Here is a 24,572-nt window from a genome sequence, read left to right on the forward strand (position 1 = left end):
TCATTTGCTTGATGGATGTGATGATGCTGAACATTGCTCTGAGAACCACTTTCAGCAAATGTGGAGGGAGAGATCTTTTGACCTAATGTGTTTTTGTGACAAAGGAAAAAAAGTCTTTATTTGATTCTTTCTACATGAGTTTCCTAAATCACACTGGTGGATTTTTTTTTCCCAGTAGTTTTCCTCCTAGCAGTTCAAAAAGGTGTGCAATAAAATGCTTTAAACATTGCTACCATTTCAAAGCTCCTGTGTAGAGATGATTTTTGGATTCTGGCTGTGTTCATTCAGTTATTTCGTCTGTCAGGTGTTTAACTCCTCTGTGGTATCGGAGGGAGCTGTGTTTCTATGTGCTCCTCTGTGCCTCTTTAAAGTTTCCAGAGACTGTGTGCAGAAGGAGCTGGCAGGCAGATGTAACTGCTCTATCACAGTCATCTTAAAAGTCCTGGATCATAGAAACCTGCTTGTGATCGTGACTTTCAGCCCAGACTCTGTTATTGGAATGTCACCCAGATGCTTCTTGTGCCTGGATCTGTATACTTTTGTCATACAGTTCTTCCCAGTAATAGCATGCTTCAATCTTAGGAGGGTTAAATTATTGTGATTGTAAGTTTCCTGGCTTGGCTATGCTGAACTAAAACAAAATAAATAACCCTTGCAGTACTCCATGCTGGCTTGAAATCTTAGTATGTAAAAATGCAGCGTGGAGACTGCTCAGTTCATGGTTGGCAAAGCAGAGTTCTTCCACATTGTCCTGACTACCATACAGACCCTTATAGAAAAGAAAGTATTATGCTAGGCCCAGAATCATTCCCTACCATAGGCAGGAAGGTTTTTTCTGGCAGTTGTTCAGTAGATGTAGAGTTGTATCCCCAGAAAGGGATTCTCCTGATGTCAAGCCCCATATGATGCCAGGTGCACCATGGTACTAGCAGACTACAAGTTTGGCAGGAAGCTTAAAAGTTTCTTTCAGCAACATTTACAATTTGCATTGCAAATAGTACATTAAAGATGATTAACTCTGTGGCCTGTAGGCAGTTAATGCTATATGTGTGTTCTCTTTTTCTTCCATCTACATAGGAATTCCAAAAATCCCTTGGTGCCAAACACTCTGTGTATGATACCACAAATAGGACTGGACGCTCCTTGAAAGAGAAAACCACCTTGGCTGATGACAGTTTGAAACTTGATGATATGCTGAGTGAACTGAGGGATAAATGGGATACAATCTGTGGAAAGTCAGTGGAAAGGTAAGTGAAAACCAATCTAATGACTCAGCAGATAAAGGCTTAGGAGAATTCTTTTGGCTTCTGTTATGTGAAATGGGAGTGGCTGGCTTGTTTGATAATTAAGAGTGGTATAAAGCACTTCAGTGATGGTGTGGAAGAGGTCTGGGCAAGTGGAAGAGTGCCTTACTGTTTAGAAAGAGAAACACTGATTTAAAGCTCTTGGTTGCTGTGATTTTATGTTCAGAATGTTTACTTAGAGTATATGAATGACTGGGGTTTTTTTTCTATGTTGTTTATTTGTGTGTGTTTTGATTTGTTCCCTCCAGACAAAATAAATTGGAGGAAGCCTTGTTATTTTCTGGACAATTTACTGATGCTTTACAAGCTCTCATTGACTGGTTATACAAAATTGAACCTCAGCTAGCAGAAGATCAGCCAGTACATGGAGACATTGATTTAGTGATGAATCTGATTGACAATCACAAGGTAATTCCAAAAATAACCTTCTTTAATTACTGGGCAGTTCATAAGTGTGGCATTGGAATGCTATCTCCTGGTTATGTCATTTTCAGAAACACAGAGTAGTTTAATAACACAAAATTGCTATAAAATGTTTGTGGAAGTAAACAACTACTCACTGACATCAGCTAGTGCTGAGATACTCCGTTTCAGACTGTTACCCTGCTTGAGTATCCTGTCAAAAATCACAAGTGTGCATTTATGATTATGTGTATATGGACATATACACATAATGGATAGGGCTGGGTGCTAGGTTGGACTGGATGACCTTGGAGGTCTCTTCCAACCTGGTTGATTCTATGATTCTATGACAAGAGCTGGCAACAGTTACTTTATGTATATCTGTGGGGTTGACAGGGCTTTTTATTTAGCACATCTGCTAACCCAGTGTCCAGTGCACTCATGACTTCAGCAGCCTTCCAAACCTGCAGAGCTGCTGTATATTCATGGAGAAATGTAGCTGCAATGCTTAAAGTATGCAGAGGAGTCTAAAACTAGATTATGGCCCTGAAAGCCTAAGCTGGCACACTGCCATATTTTGTTACTGAAGTGTTTTGGGGAACAGGAGCAAGCAGGAGAATGTGGGACTGTACCTCTGAATCCCAGTTTTGCAGTTAAATGTATCAGAAGAAATGACTGTGGAAATTGTTGGTATTGCAAAGGCTGCACCCAGTCAAGAGTTCTGGAGCCTGGGAGGTTTATGAGGTAAAGGTCCCTTTGTTCATCCACCAGTGACTTCCAGTATCCAAAGACTGTTCAGTGAGGAGGAGACTTTGCCTCTGATGAAACAAAAATTATCTAGAAAGATGAGTTGTCTATAAAAATCAGCATGCCATATGCTGGAATTGCTTCTGAAATGCCATTCTATGTCACAAGTCAGTCGTAGTGGCAGAGTGTGCTGCAATTGTCATACCTTGCTTTTAAAAGCTTGTTTTCTGTAACTGGAGCCTGTTCCATCTGCAAATGTGAGCATGCTCTCACATAATACATGGCCATGTGGTAAGCTTTACAGTCAAACCCCCCAGAGGTAGTTTTATTTCTGCTTTTTCTGATTTCCTTCTCCTTGACTGTGAGGATTTTATCTGATCTCTTTCTGCCATGGCAATTGCGAGCGTTGATCAGTGTGTCGGATCGGTTACTTTGATAAAGGAGCCCAGATTTCCCATGCATTGCATCAGAATGGGTTCTCAGCATCTGCCTGACATTTCCTTACCACATTCCCTTTCCTTTTGGTTAGAAGAGGGTAAAGTGTAGATACCTTCACGTGGAATCTAATAAGCAGAACTCGTACGCTTTGCGTCGCTAAGGTGAAGTTAGTCTTGACCGAACTAAATCTGTTTTCTGTTATTTGTTACATAACTATGCCTTAATGAATTAAAACATGTAAAATGCATGTGGTGGTGCCTAGGTTTTCCAGAAGGAGCTGGGAAAAAGAACAAGCAGTGTCCAGGCTCTGAAGCGCTCTGCAAGGGAGCTGATAGAAGGCAGTCGCGATGACTCTTCCTGGGTCAAAGTCCAAATGCAGGAGCTAAGCACTCGCTGGGAGACAGTTTGTGCCCTGTCAGTATCTAAGCAAACACGATTGGAACAGGCTCTTCGGCAGGTAAGGGAGTAGTATGACTGGATGCTATGTGTACTTTATGAGAAGCAGTGAAAATCTCTTGCAATCTAGTTACCAGAAACTTAATTCCATTTTCACTGTGTGTCATTCACTTGAATTGAATTTGGAAACACCAGTTTTCTTGCTCATGCATTGCTTGCCTCTTAGCAGTTGCTGTTATTGTTAGTCTATACCACAAATGCAAAGCAAGTATTTCAGAGGCCTTACCATGTAAGGAAATTACCTAAGTTACAGTTAAGCATGAAGGGTGATCCCTGGAGGTGTTCAAGAAAAGCCTGGATGAGGCATTTAGTGCTATGGTCTAGATGACTGGATAGGGCTGGGGGATAGGTTGGACTGGATGATCTTGGAGGTATCTTCCAACCTGGTTGATTCTATGATCTAGTCCAACCTCCCTGCCCGAGCAGGATCACCTATACCAAATCACACAGGAAAGCATCCAGGCTGGGTTTGACTATCTCCAGAGGAGGAGACCCCACAACCACCCTGGGCAGCCTGTTCTGTCATCCTCACAGTAAAAAAAAAATTCCTCATGTTTCCATGGAACTTTCCATGTCTCAACATCCACCCATTACCCCTTGTCCTGTCATTGGGTGTCACCAAAAAGAGCCTGGCTCCATCCTCTTGGCACTCACCCTTTACATATTTACTCATATTTCATATTAATGAAATCACCCCTCAATCTCCTCTTCTCCAAGCTAAAGAGCCCCAGCTCCCTCAGTCTCTCCTCATAAGGAAGATGTTCCACTCCCTTAAATGATGGCTCTGTGCTGGACTCTCTCAAACAGTTCCCTGTCCTCTTTGAACTCAGAAGCCTGGAACTGGGCACACATTCCAGATGTGGCCTCACCAGGGTAGAGTAGAGAGGGAGGAGAGCCTCTCTTGACCTACTAACCACAGTCCTTTTAATACATCCCAGAATGCCATTAGCCTTCTTGGCTACCAGAGCACATTGCTGGCTCATGTTCAGCCTTCCATCCACTAGGACCCCCACGTTGTTTCCCTGTCACTGCTATCCAACGAGTCAGTCCCCAACTTATACTGCTACCTGGGGTTGTTCTTTCTCAGGTGAAGGTTACCATCCTATTTATTCCTTTTCTGCCTTACTGAAAAGAAGTGAACTTGTGTACTGAAAACAGGTTTATACTGGCACAGTTGCAGTGCATGGCAAATTATATTACAGAAAAAATGAAGTTGTTGCTGAGCACACTCATGTGTTAGAGTATGTCAGTACTGGCTGGTACTCATCCCAGACAAATAGATCCATCTAGATTGTTTCCAAACCTGAAATAATATGGATGTACACCTCTGTGAAGAGCTGAGTTAATGCTAGAATGGGGCTCCTGCAGTTGTGATATATTCAGTGTACAAAATTCCTGCCCTGCTTTTCCTAAGGTACTGTGTTTGTCCATCTCCCCAGTCTTATCAGCAGGCACAATCCTGAGCTACCAAAAAACACTAGTTTTGTCTGAATATGACTCTGCCAGAAGGTGGAACTTTGTTATTTTCTCCAGCCATGAAAGGGTTAATCACCAACAGGCTGTCAGTTAATTTTGCTTAACCAGTGATTTAGACTATGCAGAAAATACAGTTCTCATCTCACCAGCTGGTGCATGAAAGCACCTCCCATGCAATTTGTCAGCATAAAGGCATGACATTCTCAACTGAGCTGCACATACACTATAAATCAGATGGCTAAAAGCATGAACAGGCTTTTAGACTTCCTATTATTTTTTGAGAAGCATGAGATATTTTTACAGTTATGAAAATGTAGTACAATATATCATTGATTTTTTTTTTTAATGGAAAGTTAATGTGCCAGTACTGCTTCATGATTAATGACTCCAAATGTGGACTCAGTCTCCTTGTGTAAGCTGCAGTGGATCTGTCAGATCCTCTCATGAGTAACTGTGACTACTACTTGTATTCTAACAGGCAGAAGAATTCCACTCTGTTGTCCATGTCCTTTTGGAATGGCTGGCAGAGGCAGAGCAGACTCTTCGCTTCCATGGAGTCCTTCCAGATGATGAAGAAGCCTTGCGTACACTGATAGACCAACACAGAGTAAGCAATCAAAAAAAGTCCTCTTTATTACAATAGGTCTGTTAAAGGGCAGATCAAGGAGGCAAAGTCTGCCTCATCTATCCATGTCCACCATCCAGTGTTTGCTTTTGCAGCTGTTTATATAGAGAAGTTAGAAATTTAATGGACTTGATGGTTTTGTGGCCATACTGCTGTTGGGTTGTTGAGCCTTCTTGGCCTACTAAGAAAGTATCACACACAGTATCACCAAGGTTTGAAGAGACCTCATAGATCATCAAGTCCAACCCTTTACCACAGAGCTCAAGGCTAGACCATGGCACCAAGTGCCACGTCCAATCCTGCCTTGAACAGCTCCAGGGACGGCGACTCCACCACCTCCCCGGGCAGCCCATTCCAGTGTCCAATGACTCTCTCAGTGAAGAACTTTCTCCTCACCTCCAGCCTAAATCTCCCCCGGCATAGCTTGAGGCTGTGTCCTAGAAAGTTGCTGCAGACATTAAGAGACAGGTGAAAACTCCCCTGTGGAATATATGCTGCCTGGCAGTCCTAACAGACTGATACAGCAGCAAAAAGTATTCTCTCTCATCTCAGCACCACGGAGCACAACACCATGTACTTTTCATGTAGCAATGTCAGCAGGATGAAGTTATCTGTTAACCTTCTGTCATGCTGAAACAGCATGCTGCCATGCTTCATGTGCATTAGGCACTGAAATATTTCAGTGCCATAGGTACTGCACATTATAGGCCTTCAAACTTAACTTTGCAGGTCTCTCAGGTGGCCAGCACCAGAACAAGAGGACACAGCCTCAGGCTGCGCCAGGGGAAATTTAGGCTGGAGGTGAGGAGAAAGTTCTTCCCTGAGAGAGTCATTGGACACTGGAATGGGCTGCCCGGGGAGGTGGTGGAGTCGCCGTCCCTGGAGCTGTTCAAGGCAGGATTGGACGTGGCACTTGGTGCCATGGTCTGGCCTTGAGCTCTGTGGTAAAGGGTTGGACTTGATGATCTATGAGGTCTCTTCCAACCCTGATGATACTGTGATACTGTGAAATGGGAAGATAGCTAAGTAGGGAGCATAGAGGTCACACTTTCCTTCTCTGAAGAGGCCGCTGCAAACATGCATGTGTAAGCCCCCGCACAACAACTCCTCTTGTAAGTGCAACAGTAATAGCACCAAGAGTTTGCATGAAAAGAAAACTGCCCACAATGTTACAGAGCAAATTGTAAGGGTAATGTATCCGTCCATTGTTGATCTGAGGAAAGTGCTAACAAAACTCACAACATGGAGAGTGGAAAACCAGCCTGTTTTAAATTGAGTTTGAGAACGTTACCAGGCAGAGGACTGCGTGCAGGGTATGACTGTCTAAAGGTTCTTACTTGGGGAGTTTTCAAGGTACTCAAACTCAGTATTTTGAAAAAGCTTCCAAATTTAATTTAGGTCCCTGGAAACTGGGTGCTGTCTTTTATTTGGCTGATGTATGTATGGACTGGGGCATGCTGATGCTGGCAGTCGCAACCTGCCGTCTGCGATGCAATTAAATTGGTCTTCTAGCTGCCTTTCCTCCACATGCCCCTTGTCAATTCCCTTTGACTTAACTTTTTGGTCTTATGAATACAGAGAACTGAATGAAATCTCAGGGCCACTGAAATAATTAGAGAAAACAGCATCTTAAATTACTCCCTCTGCAACGTAGATTGATTAACAAAATAGTTCTGTACCAAAGCTCAAAACTGTGCTGCCAAAACCAAATCAGCTCTTGTCTGTGAGGAAGCCTCATGCTCAGCTGGGGAGAATAACCACTAGTGTAACGCAACAAACCTCAGTACAAGCTGTGGCCATGCTGTACCTAAACTTCTGTTTAGTCGACTTCAGATGATGTTCTTCCAAACCACACTTTAGTCTTAAAGGCAAATTAATACAAATACAGCTAAGAAAAATTGTGACAGTGCTGCTTTACGCAGCAGCACAGAGCAAAATCCTCTTTGAATGAGTAGTCTTTGCTTGCAAGCTTATAATACTAATTTTCAAGAAGAAGGTAGGAAGTTTAAACACCATGACTTGAGTATAATGCACTAATATGAGTATCAAAATCTGTACAACTGACATAATTTACAGAAATATGAAATGTATATTCCTTTTATCACTGTGGTTCTTAAATATTGAACATGATTTAATGAAATCTGCTACCTCAGGCGTGGGGGAGGGGGGTTCCTCACTCACCATCCTCTCCAGGAATTGAAAGGTACAGTGCATTAATGCATTGCATTAGTTCATAGAATCAACCAGGTTGGAAGAGACCTCCAAGATCATCCAGTCTAACCTAGCACCCAGCCCTAGCCAATCATCTAGACCATGGCACTAAGTGCCTCACCCAGGCTTTTCTTGAACACCTCCAGGGATAGTGACTCCACCATCACCTCCCTGGGCAGCCCATTCCAATGCCAATCACTCTCTCTGGCAACAACTTCCTCCTAACATCCAGCCTAGACTTCCCCTGGCACAACTTGAGACTGTGTCCCCTTGTTCTATTGCTGGTTGCCTGGGAGAAGAGGCCACCTCCCACCTGGCTAAAATGTCCCTTCAGGTAGTTGTAGACAGCAATGAGGTCCCCCCTGAGCCTCCTCCTCTCCAGGCTAAACACCCCCAGCTCCCTCAGCCTCTCCTCATGGTTAATGGGAAGCATCCCATTTCTTCTCCTGTAAATGTACCTGTGTCACTGGATTGCCACAGAGTTCAATAGAAGCAGTGTCCTTTACTGAGGGAAAGCTTGATATTCTGTAGGGAGTGTGTCATGCATTTAGATTTTGGGACACTCTAGTACAGTTGTGCAGGGAAAATAGTGCTGCCTGTTTTCCTCCTGACCCAAGCTTATCTTTGTAGCCTTATGGCAGCCAACCAGAGCTTTTCCAAAGTGATTTTGAACTGAAACATCATAAGAACCCTTTTGTTTAGATGAAAGGACTGCTGTCGTGATAAATGCTGACATGAAATTAAACTTAAATGAAAGACAGTAAGTAGTGAATCTCTTCAAATATACAGCCTACATATTACAGGCAGAGGAAAGTTTCAAGTGTTTGTCTACACTTTTGCATCATAATAGCTTCATTTTTAATTTGTAAAGGCACAGGACCATGTGAGTGTAGGTTGTAGAATCTGTTTTTACAATGTTTAGGTGAGTTTGCATTTTCTGTAAGTCTGAAATCCAAAATAACCCTTTTTATGGACAGAGAGAACAGAATTAAACTTTCAGAGACATAGTTCCATATTGTAACCCAGTTAAAAAACAGTAACAAACAATCCCACCAAACTCAAAGAGATGTTGGCAGTTGCAGTTAGGGGATGCTCACAAAGGCACACAGACTTACACAACATCCAGTCATAACAGAATAATAGTTTTAATAGCAGTAATAATGAAAAAGTACAAACAGCAGAAAGGAAAGGATAGGAAAAGTCCTTCAGTTGCTTTTTGGTGTTGGCCTTTTCCCCCCCGACCCAGTTCTGCTATGGCTGCCCTTTCCTCTGCTGGACTCTCTAAGAACATCAGTGGCTATGAGCTTGGATGTTTGAAGCTGTAAACATCCTTTTGCTTTCAAGAGATTTTTCCCACATGGCAGTGCTTCTGAAAACAGCTGCTTAATTAATAGTCTCTGTCCCTGTTCTCCCCCTCAGCTGCTGAGTTTTCACATTTGTGTTAGTTTAGTTTAGCTGCTTCTGAAGTCCTCTATCATCATGTCTGAGCTTGTAATTATAGTTGGACATTTCCAGCCTCTGCTAGGGGCTTGATAGTTTACTATGAAAAATTACTGTAACTGACAGACAAACTAAGTTATCTGAATTGTTGCCAATAATGATTCTAACCATCACATAGTAGATTTACAGCACTTCTAAAATGCTGTGAACTTCCATCTTGGTTTAATAAAGGCCTTTGTCTTTCAAGTATTTACAGTATGGTGAGCTCTTAAGGAGTGGCAAGCTGGGGTAAAGATTTCAGAGCTTCACAGCATCACCAAGGCTGGAAGAGACCTCACAGATCATCAAGTCCAACCCTTTACCACAGAGCTCAAGGCTAGACCATGGCACCAAGTGCCACGTCCAATCCTGCCTTGAACAGCTCCAGGGTTGGCAACTCCACCACCTCCTTGGGCAGCCTATTCCGGTATCCAATGACTCTCAGTGAAGAGCCTAAATGTCCCCCGGTGTAGCTTGAGGCTGTGTCCTCTTGTTCTGGTGCTGGCCACCTGAGAGAAGAGAGCAACCTCCTCCTGGCTACAACCACCCTTCAGGTAGTTGTAGACAGCAATGAGATCCCCCCTGAGCCTCCTCTTCATTTAGTCCTTTATGTGGAATAGGCTTTTTAAACATTTTAAACTTCTCACAGACAAATTCCATTTGCCTCTTGGAAGCTCAGTCTGTGTGACAGAGAGGAGCCTGTGACCTTCCAGAACATACACTCAGATTTCACATGCAAACTTTGTCAACATCTAATTGAAATTGTTATCTCTGGTTTAGGAATTTATGAAGAAACTGGAAGAGAAAAAGACAGAACTGAATAAAGCAACAGGTATGGGAGAAGCTATCCTAGCTATCTGCCACCCAGACTCCATCACCACCATTAAACACTGGATAACAATCATCAGAGCCAGGTTTGAAGAGGTCAGTATATGTCAAGCCATCTTCATTGCAACAGCCCATCCTCGACTGGAACATAGCTGACAGCTGACATGGTAGTTACACTGGGAGGAAATGATCCAGCTGTTGAGAACCAAACATTTAAAATACCCCCAGTGATGAATGTGACTACCACGTTTCCCTAGCTCTTATTTCAAAACTCACAGGACTTTAAGAACTAAAGCAGATGGTCAGGCCTCTTTGTATGTATTAAAGGAAATACTGCCTGACACTTCCCATGTGAGGAGAGCCAATAGCTTGTAAGGAGAAACTTAAAGGAAAGAAAATACAGGGCAAACTTGAAGCATTTTCTAATTGCATTAAAGATTTGAGTCCAATATTTTCTTAATCTAGAAGATTTCCAGATTCTTTGAAGAGGCTGAAAATAGTTCTTATAAGATATACCACACTCAGCTTCTAAGGTGGTTGTTTTCTGTGTATATGAATTATAGAATCATAGAATCAACCAGGTTGGAACAGACCTCCAAGATCATCCAGGCCAACCTAGCACCCAGCCCTAGCCACTCAACTAGACCATGGCACTAAGTGCCTCAGCCAGGCTTTTCCTGAACACCTCCAGGGACGGTGACTCCACCAGCTCCCTGGGCAGCCCATTCCAATGCCAATCACTCTCTCTGCCAACAACTTCCTCCTAACATCCAGCCTAGACTTCCCCCAGCACAACTTGAGACTGTGTCCCCTTGTTCTGTTGCTGGTTGCCTGGGAGAAGAGACCAACCCCCACCTGGCTACAACCTCCCTTCAGGGAGTTGTAGACAGAAATGAGGTCCCCACTGAGCCTCCTCTCCTCCAGGCTGCACTCCCCCAGCTCCCTCAGCCTCTCCTCATAGGGTTTGTGTTCCAGGCCCCTCACCAGCTTTGTCACCCTTCTCTGGACACCTTCCAGCACCTCAGCATCTCTCTTGAATTGAGGGGCCCAGAACTGGACACAGGACTCAAGGTGTGGCCTGACCAGTGCTGAGTACAGGGGCAGAATAACCTCCCTTGTCCTGCTGGCCACACTGTTCCTTGATCCAGGCCAGGATGCCATTGGCTCTCTTGGCCACCTGGGCACACTGCTGGCTCATCTTCAGCTACTATCTATCAGTACCCCCAGGTCCCTTTTCTCCTGGCTGTTTTCCAGCCACTCAGCCCCCATCCTGTAGCGCTGCTTGGGGTTGTTGTGTTTAAAGACAAACAATACACTGGTGTTAGCCAAGTATGGCTTCAGGACTGTAAGATAGACACCAAATCCTGCATGATTTACTAACTTACATATAGTTGATGAATCTCTGTTCTGTTGCCTAAATGAGCTGTTTACAGCATTTAACAGCACCTTATCCTGAGTATCCATGGAAAAAAGTAGTTGAACTGGGAATTCTAGTTGTCTGACCACTGGAAGTGCCAGGTATTGCGTTTAACACCTTTTGATACTGAAACATCAGTAGGCCTGGGAGGAAGCTCTGGGTTTACAGTTAGCAGAGCGATTTCAAATGCTTTCAAGTATTTCAAACGTGCATCGTCTATTTACGCATTGGTTCCTTTATCAAGGTCTTAGCATGGGCTAAACAGCATCAACAGAGACTGGCAGGAGCTTTGGCTGGACTCATTGCTAACCAGGAACTGCTGGAAGCCTTACTGTCCTGGTTGCAGTGGGCAGAGACTACACTTACTGAAAAAGACAAAGAGGTTATCCCTCAGGAGATTGAGGAAGTTAAAACACTTATTGCCGAGCATCAGGTAAGACATGTTCAGTGACGTGGGTCCTACCCACTTCACGTGGTGTGCACGGCTCAGCTAGGCTTTGTCATCAGCTGTGAATATGGTTAGCTGCCTTCTCTCCTCATAACTGAATTCCTTTTCAGATAGTTAGGTGTGTGGTTTGTGTGAATGTGATGTGCTTGTAGTTCATTCAACACAGAGGTGAAAAAAGCAACCAAGCAAAAGTTTGGTGCCACGTTGTTCTTGAAAAGCAAACCTGCAACTCCCTAGAGGAAGAAGGATGATGATGATGATGATAGTACTGCTGCCTTAGAACTACTGCTGCAGTGTGGCTTTCAGAAATATGTTTATGAGGTGCCATAGGGAGCTACTGGTGTAGTGGATGCTCACAGGCTTAACTCAGCTTGCACACCAGAGCCACTTCTGAACAGCAGGGAGCACCTGAGTATTCACAATCAAAATTGTCTTGTACTTCAACTCAGCATAAACAGTTAATAAAGGAGTTTGGCAAGACTGTGGTTTAGATTAACCATTCTTGTAGCAGCTGAGGCCATAGTGTTCTTAAAAGCTTACCCTGCCTATTTGTGTCACCTACAAAACCTTTGTCTGTCTCCTTTTTTGTGAGGCTGGTGTTGTAAGAGTCTGTCTTCATGATTCTGTTTCTGTGCCTTTCTTCTGAGTTTGGTGGTTTGCTGTTTTATGTGGTTTTGACTCCTCTGGTCACTTTCACATATGGTTAATTAAACCTGCTGCTGTCCAATTGCAGACATTCATGGAGGAAATGACCAGAAAACAACCTGATGTGGATAAAGTTACAAAGACCTATAAAAGAAAAGCACTTGAACCTACTCCAGTACAGTCTCACATTCCTGTCCTTGATAAGGGGAGAGCAGGAAGTAAGTAATGAAGCATTTTGGGCCAGGTCATATATACAGTTGTTCTGTCTGCAAAGATAACAGATTGCTAGTAATCTGATTGGGTTCTAGTGAAGCAGGGTGAAATTCTCTTGGCTGATTTTTTTTCTACTTGTCTCTCATTTTTCATTGTGAGGAACCTCTCAGGGTAGATTTGTATTTTTAAGTTTTGTCCTATACTTACTGAATACCTGTTTCTAAAGTAGTCAGCCTTCATGTGCTTTAACTTCCCAGGGATGTGCATGTCTTGAGTCTTTGCACATATATTGTTATTGGAAGATGCAGACAACATCTTTTACTGTGATGGTTTGGGTGTTACCTGACCCCCACACTTTGGAAATCACCCAGACTAGACTCAGCCAGCTCTGGAAATTGAATGGAGCTTATATTTACAGCCTAGCTCAATATACAAGCAGATATTTACAGTATATACAGTTATAGACAGAAATAGACAAGGGAAAAGGCAATACACAAACACAACAGCCCTCCCAGAAACCTGAGTCCCCAGGAGGAGCTCCCAACTGCCCTTCTACCTTCTCCCACCCCTCTCAACCTTACCCCAGTCCCAAGGAGGAATGGAGGTTCAGTCAGGGGGTTAGGAAGCAAAGTGGATTAATCAGAGAGATGGCAGAGAGGCTAGAGAGAGAAAAAAATGCAGCTCCAAGCTCCCCAGCAGAAGTGAGCAGCAGTAGTGCCTTATCTGTGTTTGGATTCTTGCTCTTATACATCTCAGCAAGCCTATGGATGAACTAGACATCAGCACTGTTATCTAACCCTTCTCACCAAAACATTCTAGCTAGCTTCCAGCTAGCAAGTTTACATAAAGATGTAGGGATGAAATTTTGCTTTCACGATCTATGAAATTATGTGGATCCAAGTAGAAAGTGTGTTCAGTGATGTTGAATGGAAAGTGAATCAAGTGAGGAATTTGCTTTTTTGTATTTTCACATATCCATTGCATTTAATAATTCCCCATACGTGGAACTTGCTTCTAAAATCAGTCTGGACAAAAGATGCTTTAACCACCATGTCAGGAAAAGCTTCTTTTCTGTGAGGGTGACAGAGCACTGCAACATGCAGACCAGAGACATAGTGGAATCTTTTCTAGAGGCTTTCAGAAACTAAATGGATGCGTTCCTGTGTGGCCTGCCCTATGTACCTGCTTTGGCAAGGACGTGGAATAAGATGATCTCCAGAGGTCTCTTTCAAGCCCTACCATTCTGTAGGGGGCCCTTCCCCAGCAAAAAACAAGAAAGAAATCCCATTATATTATGGATCATATCAGGGTGTAGGCTCATTATTTAGGAGAGGAAGGCATAGTTTTAAGTAGGTCAAGTATCTTTCATGTGAATGTTTGGGTTTTTTGAACAGGCTAAGACTTACTCATTTTACCCTGTTTAACAGGAAAGCGTTCCCCAACGCCAGGCATCTATCCCTCAGCAGCCCAGGCACAAATTGAAACCAAGAACCCACGGGTAAACCTTTTAGTCAGCAAATGGCAGCAAGTCTGGCTTCTAGCCTTGGAAAGAAGAAGAAAACTCAACGATGCTTTGGACAGACTTGAAGAGGTCAGAAAAGGACTATTCAGAATACACATACTTCTTTGTGTCATTGTATTTAACCTGGATTCAATACTGAATGCTATGAAGAAGTTACATACTTGTTGTATTCTTTTGCATGATACAGCTAACAGGGCACATTTTAAGGACATGGCATTTTGATGTGCTCTACGTTCTCATTTTAAATGCAACGAGGACTATGATATTTTAAATGCTTATATAAGTCACAGTATTATCACAGTATGACCAAGGTTGGAAGAGACCTCACAGATCATCAAGTCCAACCCTTTACCACAGAGCTCAAGGCTAGACCATGGCACCAAGTGCCACATCCAACCTTGCCTTGAACTGCCCCAGGGATGGCGACTCCACCACCTCCCCGGGCAGCCCATTCCAGTGTCCAATGACTCTCTCAGTGAAGAACTTTCTCCTCACCTCAAGCCTAAATTTCCCCTGGTGCAGCCTGAGGCTGTGTCCTCTTGTTCTGGTGCTGGCCACCTGAGAGAAGAGAGCAACCTCCCCCTGGCCACAACCACCCCTCAGGTAGTTGTAGACAGCAATAAGGTCACCCCTGAGCCTCCTCTTCTCCAGGCTAACCAATCCCAGCTCCCTCAGCCTCTCCTCGTAGGGCTGTGCTCAAGGTCTCTCCCCAGCCTCGTCGCCCTTCTCTGGACACGCTCAAGCATCTCAGTGTCCCTCCTAAACTGGGGGGCCCAGAACTGAACACAGTACTCAAGGTGTGGTCTAACCAGTGCAGAGTACAGGGGCAGAATGACCTCCCTGCTCCTGCTGACCACACCTCAAAGAACCAATTATACAGAAGAATGCAGATAGTATCCCTCATTGATATTTCTAAACTGATTGATTTTAACTGAAAACTAACTTTTCTCTTTTTTCTTAAGCTGAGAGAATTTGCCAACTTTGATTTTGATATTTGGAGGAAAAAATACATGCGGTGGATGAACCATAAGAAGTCTCGTGTCATGGACTTCTTTAGGAGGATTGATAAAGATCAGGATGGAAAGATAACAAGGCAGGAATTTATTGATGGAATCCTTTCTTCAAGTAAGTCTTAAAAACTGATTTAGGAACAAACATATCATGGCATCTGTTGTCTGTGCAGTTTACTTGATTAGGAGGTCAGAAATTTCCCTTTTGAAAACATTAATTATGATTAACTTTTTTTTGCTTGAAAGTATGCCCAGGTTCTAGGAACTCTTTCTAGTTCTTTACATTGTGAATCAGATGGCAAATGTCACATTCATATTAGAGCTTAGTAGTTCATTGTTTGCTGGGCTTGGATTGAGGTTCTTATAGTACCCTAGCCACTTGAACAGTTGCTTTTCACTGATCAGTAAATGTACTTTAAAATGCATAGTTTTCAGAATTAGATCATGTGCTCTTTATTGAAGAACTTAGATGGACCAGTTTCAGTTACAGGAGGAGACAGCAGTTTCTGAAACCAATGTTTCCATGAACCATGACCAAGTTCATATACCTGTATAATGACAATCAAAGCATCCAGCACTCAGGCTGGCAAGGATCTTCCCCTAGCTTTTCCGGTGGATTGGTATTCCTTAGGTAGTGCACAGTTGGTGTTCATGTCAGCCTTCCATGTCATGCATGTGATCATGTTTTCCTTCAGCATCTGCTTCACAACAGGTAAGGGCCTGCTGCATTAAATGCTCCTTTATCATCACACTGTAGAGACTTTTGCTTTGGGGCCTTAAGAGTCAGAACTGCTTTTAGTATCTCATGCTAGAGTTATTCAGTGGGAGAATACTGAAGTGTATGTATCTTCACCCTGCTACAGAAGGTGCAGTGATACAGTCACTATGCATGCCTATCCCTTCTGGCATAAATTAACAGGAGATGGTGGGAAAATCCCTGATACCACTAAGAGGTTAAACAACTTAGCTAACTCAGTTGGTATCAGCATGTGTTATAACTGCAAAATGCTCATGATTTCAGCATTGTGTAAAATGTCATGGTCATTTTGTAGAAGATCTCTGTGTGGGTTAATATTCTGCTGCTGTGTGCTTGATGTAAAGAGGATTCACACAACACCATGAATGTTTCTGTAGTGGGAAGGCCTTGCATTCCAGACTTCATTAGCAATGAGAGTCTCACTTGACCTTTCCTTGCTAACAATCTGTCTTGTTAATCTGTAGCATTTTATGCACTCTGAAGGTCAAAACAGTTTTAAAAACCCAAGCATATATTTTGCAGTTCAATCTAGGTGCTCATTTCTGTGTTTCTCTTCAAGCCCATGGTATGGTGTTCATCTTAATGCAGCATCTAGGTAATAGTGGAGATCCAGATTGGTTTTGTCAGAAAGATGCCTCTGTTCTTTAACACTTCCATTTCCTGTAACGTTACTGGTGAATACCCCTGCAATATTACTGGTAAAAGACTCAGTGACATTAAAACCAATCTAGCCAAGGATGAAATCCCCCTCAACTCCAAAAAATGCATGTGAGTTTAGCTTTGACCTTCTTAAAAATTATATTAAACAAAAAATAACCAAATTGGGCTTTGATCCAATTATAAACAAGAAAACAGAAAATAGGCCACACAATAGCCCCCACCAAGTAAAATAGCTGCTTCATTAGCTTCATTCTGATTCCCAGAGTTAATTAACAAGCACTCAAAATCAATTTGCCCCATGATGGGCCCCAAAATAAAAGATGTGATGGTTTGGGTGTTCCCCACCCCCCCACACACTTTAGAAATCACCCAGACTAGACTCAGCCAGCTCTGGAAATTGAATGAAGCTTATATTTACAGCTTAGCTCAATACACAAGCAGATATTTACGGTATATACTGTTATAGACAGAAATAGACAAGGGAAAAGGGAATACAGAAACATACAGAAATAGACAAGGTAAAAGGCAATACAGAAGCACAACAGCCCTCCCAGAAACCTGAGTCCCCAGGAGGGACTCCCAACCTCCCCTTCATCTTCCCCCTATCCCTCTCAACCTTACCCCAGTCCCAAAGAATATAGGGGTTAGGAAGCAAAGTGGATTAGTCTCAAAAAAGGAGGGTGAGGTTAGAGAGTAAGATGCAGCTCAGCCAGCAGCCCAAGTAAGAGTGGTGCCAAGTGTGTTATCTATGTTGTGACTTAGGGTTTTTATACATCTCAGTAAGCCTGTGAGGGAAGTAGACATCACCCTTGTTTTGCTTTTACAGCCTGTCATCTAGTTCTTCTCACCAAAACCTTCTAGCCTGCTTCAAACTAGCACAGATGCCCTTGGGATTTTTTGCTAGGCATTGTCTGTCACCTGCTGCCTAAAAAAACTTGTGAAATGTGTGATAAAACTTCTCTTTATAGTGGGATTGAAAAGACAAAACCCATAGCTTTTTTGGTGGCCCTTCTCTTGCAGAATTCCCAACAAGCAGACTGGAAATGAGTGCTGTTGCAGACATTTTTGATAGAGATGGGGATGGATACATTGACTACTACGAATTTGTAGCAGCTCTTCATCCAAACAAGGATGCGTACAAGCCTCTCACAGATGCTGACAAAATTGAAGACGAGGTACATTCTCTACTGGTTTAGATGGGATTGCATTTTACTGGGCTTATGCTCTTCAATACTTTAATTTCTGTGTAATTTGAAGTTCACCACTTAACACACATTTTTAGAACTGTGACATTAGGATCATCCAGTTGTGGCTTGTTTTTTTTTTTGCAGGTTACAAGGCAGGTTGCTAAATGTAAATGTGCAAAACGGTTTCAAGTCGAACAGATTGGGGATAACAAGTACAGGGTAAGTCTTCTAAGGATCTTCTTAGTTCTTTCAGCCTAAAGATTCTTCTTAATGCAAGGGATTAGGCTATATTAATTTACAGGAGTTTTGTGTGACAACTGTGCATTTTCTTTAAGCTTGTCTAACTTTAATTTGGTTTTCTGTGTTTTTCTTGTTAGATCTAGGCTAAAACTATGGAAAATGCTACTGCTTGTATTTATTTTTGCTGAAACTGTTTTCAGTGGACAGGAGTTTTTAAAGCTTACATACAACAGCTCCTTAGAGGTCAATCATTTTGCTTGTGTTCATGAGGTGTTTAAAATTTAGCCGATTTTCTGTTTGTTTCAAAAAATCAGGGATATTTTTCCTGTGTTATTGTGTCATACTTAAATCTTTTACTGAAGTCTATTCAGTCACTTTATCCTTCCTTGTCATTTTACTGGAGCTCAGACTTCCTTCTGAAGAAGTTCAGCTAATGTGTTAGGTATCTGCAGGACAATTCTATGTCACAGAAAAATGAATGCCACATTGTAGTGAAAGAGCTGCTACCCCTAGATTCAAAAACCAGAACCATTTCAGGTGAAATATGCAATATTTTTCTAAGAGGGCTTACTAAATAGTTGTAAATTACTTTAAAAGACCAGAGAGACAGTAATGGGAAGGAAACAGAGGCCTTGAATATGTTCCCAGTATTCAGTGTCTGGCTACCTGCTCTGACATAGATACTTAGAATATCTAATGTGTTAGCTTGCATGTGTTCTAGAGTCATGTAGAGAATATCCTTTAAACTAATTGTGTCTTTCTTCCATTTTTCATTTCTTATCAGTTCTTCCTGGGAAATCAGGTATAAACCAGTGGAATGTGCTAATGAAGTTTCTTTTTTTTCCTCCCCCTTCTCTTTTTTTGTTCTAATGCATAGTGGTTTAAGCTTGCAATGGTCAGTCTTCTTGCCATCTCCTCATCTTCAGCTAATTCCATTACTGGTCAGCTGTGGTATTTAAGTGCTATGGAGCGTTCCTTGTCTCAGGATCACTTCTCTTCACCTGCTTGCTTTTGCCATTCTCTTCATTAAGGAGATTACTTTCAAAGGAACCAGACAAGGGTCTCAGCAGCAATCCCCATAGTAAAAAAAAAAAGAAATCACAATTTAAACTACAAATTTCCCAGTTTTATAACAGAATTCTTCAAAATTTCATACTGTATATTTTAGGCTTTCAAATTAAAGACTAACCACAGTAAACACAGATCCCACTGCCATATCACTTACTATAAATGAGAGAAAAAGCAAACCAACCCTATACAATCAAGCATGATTAAGAACCTATCTGATTGTTAGTGTTTCATATACTAATGCAGTGAGTCATTAAATACATAGTTTGGAAGCAGGCAGATTAGACTTGTTGCTCCAGTTGAGACTGTCTCTTATCCCAAGAGATTTCAAAGAGCTGTGGCAGGTCTGTAATGTCAGTTAGGTCAGCAGTGAGTCATACTGCAGTGGCACTGTAATGTTGTGCAGGGAGGGTATGCTAACCAGGGTTTGCTTCCCCCCCTGGTACATACTGGTACAAAGCTTGTTAAATCATGCTTCCTTGGTAAGAATGGCAATAATTTACACAAACCAGATACTGGACACCATTGGTGTCTTACTCATGCTTTTATAAGGGCTCCAATATGTATAATCCATTCTGGAAATGCTAGTGTTAACAGCATTAGCTGGTTTAAATGTGGAGATGTTAAAAATCTAGTTGCATTCTTACTGGCAAAGCATGTTGAAGCATAGAAGCAAGCAGAAAGAGCAGTAAATAATCTTACTACATGCCTCAAGCAATAGAAGTAATGATTAAAAATTTTCCACATACAGAACAAGCTTATATTTGAAAGGACTGTTTGAAATTATGTTAATCCTCCTATCTGCCATCTATACTCCCAGATCTGGGAATAAAAGAGAGTGTTTTTTGTAAAGCATCTGACACTTAACTGGTGCAGAAGCAGCATCAGAGTAAAAAGTGCCTACAGCAAGTTGCTTGGCAGTGATGTTAATATGGCTGTTGTCGAAAGCAGACCTTTTTGTATCTTAAACTAGACTTTCTTTACATTTTTATCCCAGTATTTTCCTCTCTGATGCTTTGGAACATTTGTAAATGTTGTTCAAACAAAGTTGATACAGGCTGTTTTGAGAAGGAAATGATCTGAATTACCATGAAGAAAATTGCTGTGATAGATACCTGCAGAAACTCCGCTGTCAGAATGAACCACAGCCTAGGCGCTTTCCAAAGTATATATGACCCTTGGTATAGTTGCCTGGTGGAGTTTAAGTTCAGAATTAAACCTGGGATGAGAAAAAAAAGGGAAAAAAGATAGTATCTTTAGAACCTGTAGAAAAAAATTAGAAGCAAGCCAATGAAAATAAATGCCATCAATTTGGTGGATGTCATCTCTCTTTTTACCTTCAATCTGCATATACAAGACACTTCTTTGTTTGGCACATGCTGAATGTGTTATTAAAAAGCCCCTACCAGTAATGCTCCTGTGAATGTTCATGTTTATAATGAAAAAAAAGATTGAATTTAGCAGCAAGCTTTGCTTTTGTTTGGTTCCTAAAAGTAATACTCCTTTCAAACTTACTCTTCTTGGCTTATGTAGTACCAAACAACTAAAGTCATTTAACAACTAGGAAGCACATTTGTGTGGTTTGCATTTAAGGCATTTCAGTCCTCTTACTGAAGCAAGTAGGTACAGTTGACCTATGGCCAGCCTTCTCCAGTGATCAGATTGTCCCAAAGAGATGTATTTCACTTGTCTTGGCTTCAGTGAGTGCTCTGCACATCTGTATGTGAGAGCACTACACGTGAACCTGATCATCTGATAGCAGAACAAATACTTCAGTGGCATTAGCTACAAAAGTACTGCATTATTCTGGCTAGTTTTAATTTGTGAGATTGTGGGATCAATGTTTTGCTCATGTTTTCTTTGATCCTGATTCGAACAGTGATACTGCATACAGGTTTTCTTATACAGGATTCAAGAGGGAAAGGTAGGTTAGGCATAGCCATCAGCCTAGAGGAAAATGGGCTAGCACATGAGGTGTAGTACGAAACAGGGTTTTGTGCATCTCTGAGTTGTGGAGAATCTTGATTTGTAGACAGTAACAGTTTATGACAAAGGACAATACTGAGAGCTATCAATAATTCATTGCTTATTTAATGTTCCCTTCCCCACATGCAACTTGCTGCAGGTGAGCAGCATCAATATTATACCTGAAAATGCTTCTGTAAATGAATTAATAGAACTGTGCAACACTCACGATGCATTGAATTTTGAGCCCACACACTGGTCATTTAAAGTGGTGCTGCCTTCATTTCAGCTGACATAATTACAAACTAGACTGTTGCAAGAGAGTTTGCTAAAGAGTTTAACAGTGGAATAATGCAAGTAAGTCTTCATTAATTTGCACATATGCAGACTGTAACCAATGAAATAATGTGTTACTAATTTTGCTTCCTTTGTGAGCTCAGACATTTGAGAATCAAGCATAAAGCTAAACTTGAGATTCTTTCTTCCCATCCTGCCATTTCCTTTGGGTTAATGCAGCAGCATCTTGATTTGAAATCTTAACAGCTTTAATAATCTGCATAAATAAATCTGATGTTTTAGTAATTGCTACTAATTAAATATCAAAATAAACTTTTTTTTCAAGTGTCTGATTTTCAACCTATTACTGAACTGCATCGAAATGACTGAGAACCTCAGACTCTTGTTTGATTTTTATTGCAGTTTGGTGACTCTCAACAACTGCGCCTTGTTCGTATCCTAAGAAGCACAGTCATGGTTCGTGTTGGAGGTGGCTGGATGGCACTTGATGAGTTCCTAGTGAAAAATGATCCTTGCAGGGGTATGTAACTCAGCTGTTAAAATAGATGCTGATAACTATTTGGATGCAGTCACCATTCATTGTCTGGAGATGGAGATTGAGTTGTGTAAAACAGCAGTTCTGTAAACATCATCTCACTAAATGTCACTGTTCTTGTAAACTTTAAACCTCATGGTTAAGATCCTCTTCACTTGCACTGGTCTATGTCTAGAATAACTGTGGTGTCTCCTGCACAGGTCTTCCAGCGTTAGAGTGGTGTAATACAAGAATTTAGTTGAGGCCACATAGAGTTGGTGGGATGTAAGCTGCTTGTATGACTTGGCAGAAACTGCACACAGAAATGTCCAACAAAAAGTTCTCAGCAAGAGAGAAGTTTTGAGGCAATAAATCAAAATAAGGCAATTGAACTGAGGAGTAACAACAATGAACAAAGCTTCTTTGGCTGGTGGCTGTGCTCAGGCTTTCAGGCTCTGCCTTGGCTTTCAGGCTCTGCCCTTGTAGCCCTGTCTTTTCATTGGCATCTTCCCCAAGACCACTTTGCAGAGCCATGAGCTTTGTACAAAGCAGCAAGAAAATGCTGCTGTTGGGAGGACTTTGTGGTTCAGGCAAGCAGGGAAGCACTTTGTCACCATGCCCTCCAGGGCCAGCCATGTTTGATCAGTGCCCAGCAACATAACAGCATCTTAGTGTTTCAGAAAGCCTCCCTCTATAGTGGGGAAAATAATCTCTGTCTGGCACTGTTCTTGGAGGAACAGCTGGAGATAGGGAAGAAGCAGTTTCTGAAGTGGGTGAGATACAAGTCCAGTGATAGCCAGAGTAGTAAAACTGCAGACTGAGCTGACCTGTAACTGGGTAATTCTATCCTTCCTATTTAGCAGCAGAATTAAATTTACTGTATTTTTACCTCTTGGGGGTTCTGCAGAATCGCAGTGAATATTGTCGTAGTGCAAGAACAGCACAGAGAAGTGTAGGAGAGGCAGATGAGCTAGTGAAGGCAGTGGCATTAGCTATCCTGCCAACCTTGCTCCAGTGTCAGGTACCTTACCCAGCTTCTGTGCTGAGACCAAGGTCTACAGCTTGATACAGATTTTGAGAGAGGAGAGAGCTTGTATCTGTAGTAGCTGTCATGCTAAGTGAAGGATGGCAATTCCACAAAGAAGCTACCACAAAACCCCAAAGGACTGACAGTGTGCCACTGAGGCCTAGAAACCTTTTTCTGCAGGCTTGAAAGGTAGCACAGAACCTTTATTCACAGTATCACAAAAGATGTGTCATAACCTTGTGATGACATCTGAGAGTTTTCCAGCAGTATTTAAAACAATCCATTTGCTTAACAACATATTACATACATTGTTTACTGCAGAAGTGTAACAGTAATATTACTTTTATTGGTGTTGGACCACAGGTCTAACTGAATTTTAGTATGTGATTCTCCACCTGCTACTACAGAGAAGGCTATCTTTTCTACTGCTATTCCTCAAAAGTTCACAGCAGTGGAAAATGCAATGTGCCTCAAAACACCAGACTTAATTGCAGAGCCAACTTGATTACTATTGATGTGTCCCAAACATTTTGCTCAGACACTGGGAGATACAGTACTTGATAACTGTCTAATGAACTCCTTATTCCTGTCCTCAGATTATGAGTCCTTTGGACCTTTATTCCTCTGTTCTTCATGAAACTTTTTGTTCTGTGTATCTCTGTAGTGTTTTCTACAGTACTTTATGCCCTTTTCAAGGGATATACATGAGGAAATGATTAAGTCAACACACTGGGTCTGAATGAGTACTCATCTTGATAAAATCATCCAAACACTGGGATACCTGAGGTCTGTGACCTGAAGAGTAGTCACTGATGTCAGGGATGCAGGTTCAGACTTTTCCTTAAACACCTCACCTAGCAAATGTGCGTCTTCACCAAGGGCTTCTCACATCTCAAAGAACTGCTGTCCTAACAAGCTTTAAAAGTATTTGACCTAGTTATTTACACTGATTTTAGTTTACTTCTTTATGTCAGCAGATAAGTACTGTTACACAGGTACACTTGGGATTGCAGCTCAGTCTGTCCAAGCACTGTTTCCTTTTTGCCTAGGTGACCTTTGAGAACTCACTTCAGAGCGCTTACAGACAGCTTTTGCTCTGAGCCCTGTCTTTTTGGCCTGGTGCTCCAAATCTCTTGCATATGCAGCTGCTGTACTTGATTTCTTCTCCTGCTAACGATTTTCTTTATTGTGACCCATGTCCTGTGTCATTTTTTCTAGTTCATCATCACGGGAGTAAAATGTTACGTTCGGAATCAAACTCTTCAATTACCACTCAGCCTACTATAGGTTGGCAAACCCCTCTCTTTGTCTCCTCCTCCTCCTCTCCTTCTCTCTTCATTTCTTTCCCACTTTTTCAATATATTTACTTTTAACAATATGCTTCACCCCATCACGTGTAGCTTAATGTGTTCCTACATGGGCTGGTGCTTTGCAAGCTATTTTTTTGACACACTTAAAGAGTGTTTCAAAAACAACTGTCGTGCACACTGACACATTTAAATGCTAACGTGTCTTGGCATCTCTTCCCGCAGAATATTCTCTTATATATGTGTTTGTGTGTGTGTGAGAGTGCTTAGCCACCAACTACCTCACCAAATTTGAATTTTGTGTTCCTCATTGCATGTTGCCAAACTAC

At 42.0% G+C, this 24,572-nt stretch overlaps 1 protein-coding gene across 9 annotated transcripts in view; it reads left to right on the plus strand.

Moving 5' to 3' along the window:
- DST (dystonin) overlaps positions 1–24,572 on the plus strand; it is a 337,092-nt gene that overhangs the window by 306,401 nt on the left and 6,119 nt on the right. For 6 of the 9 annotated variants that reach the window (XM_064145802.1, XM_064145796.1, XM_064145797.1 and 3 more), the window contains 14 exons: positions 1,078–1,247; positions 1,553–1,712; positions 3,154–3,348; positions 5,302–5,430; positions 9,919–10,062; positions 11,628–11,816; positions 12,565–12,694; positions 14,117–14,280; positions 15,174–15,336; positions 17,659–17,813; positions 17,970–18,044; positions 18,850–18,867; positions 21,798–21,915; positions 24,155–24,223. In XM_064145802.1, coding sequence (XP_064001872.1) covers positions 1,078–1,247; positions 1,553–1,712; positions 3,154–3,348; positions 5,302–5,430; positions 9,919–10,062; positions 11,628–11,816; positions 12,565–12,694; positions 14,117–14,280; positions 15,174–15,336; positions 17,659–17,813; positions 17,970–18,044; positions 18,850–18,867; positions 21,798–21,915; positions 24,155–24,223 — 1,879 coding nt within the window. The remainder of the gene's footprint in view (positions 1–1,077; positions 1,248–1,552; positions 1,713–3,153; positions 3,349–5,301; positions 5,431–9,918; positions 10,063–11,627; positions 11,817–12,564; positions 12,695–14,116; positions 14,281–15,173; positions 15,337–17,658; positions 17,814–17,969; positions 18,045–18,849; positions 18,868–21,797; positions 21,916–24,154; positions 24,224–24,572) is intronic. The other 3 variants (XM_064145803.1, XM_064145804.1, XM_064145805.1) reach the window with 2 other exon arrangements.

Source organism: Pogoniulus pusillus, chromosome 7 (genome assembly GCF_015220805.1).
Source record: "Pogoniulus pusillus isolate bPogPus1 chromosome 7, bPogPus1.pri, whole genome shotgun sequence".
Classification (NCBI taxonomy): domain Eukaryota; kingdom Metazoa; phylum Chordata; class Aves; order Piciformes; family Lybiidae; genus Pogoniulus; species Pogoniulus pusillus.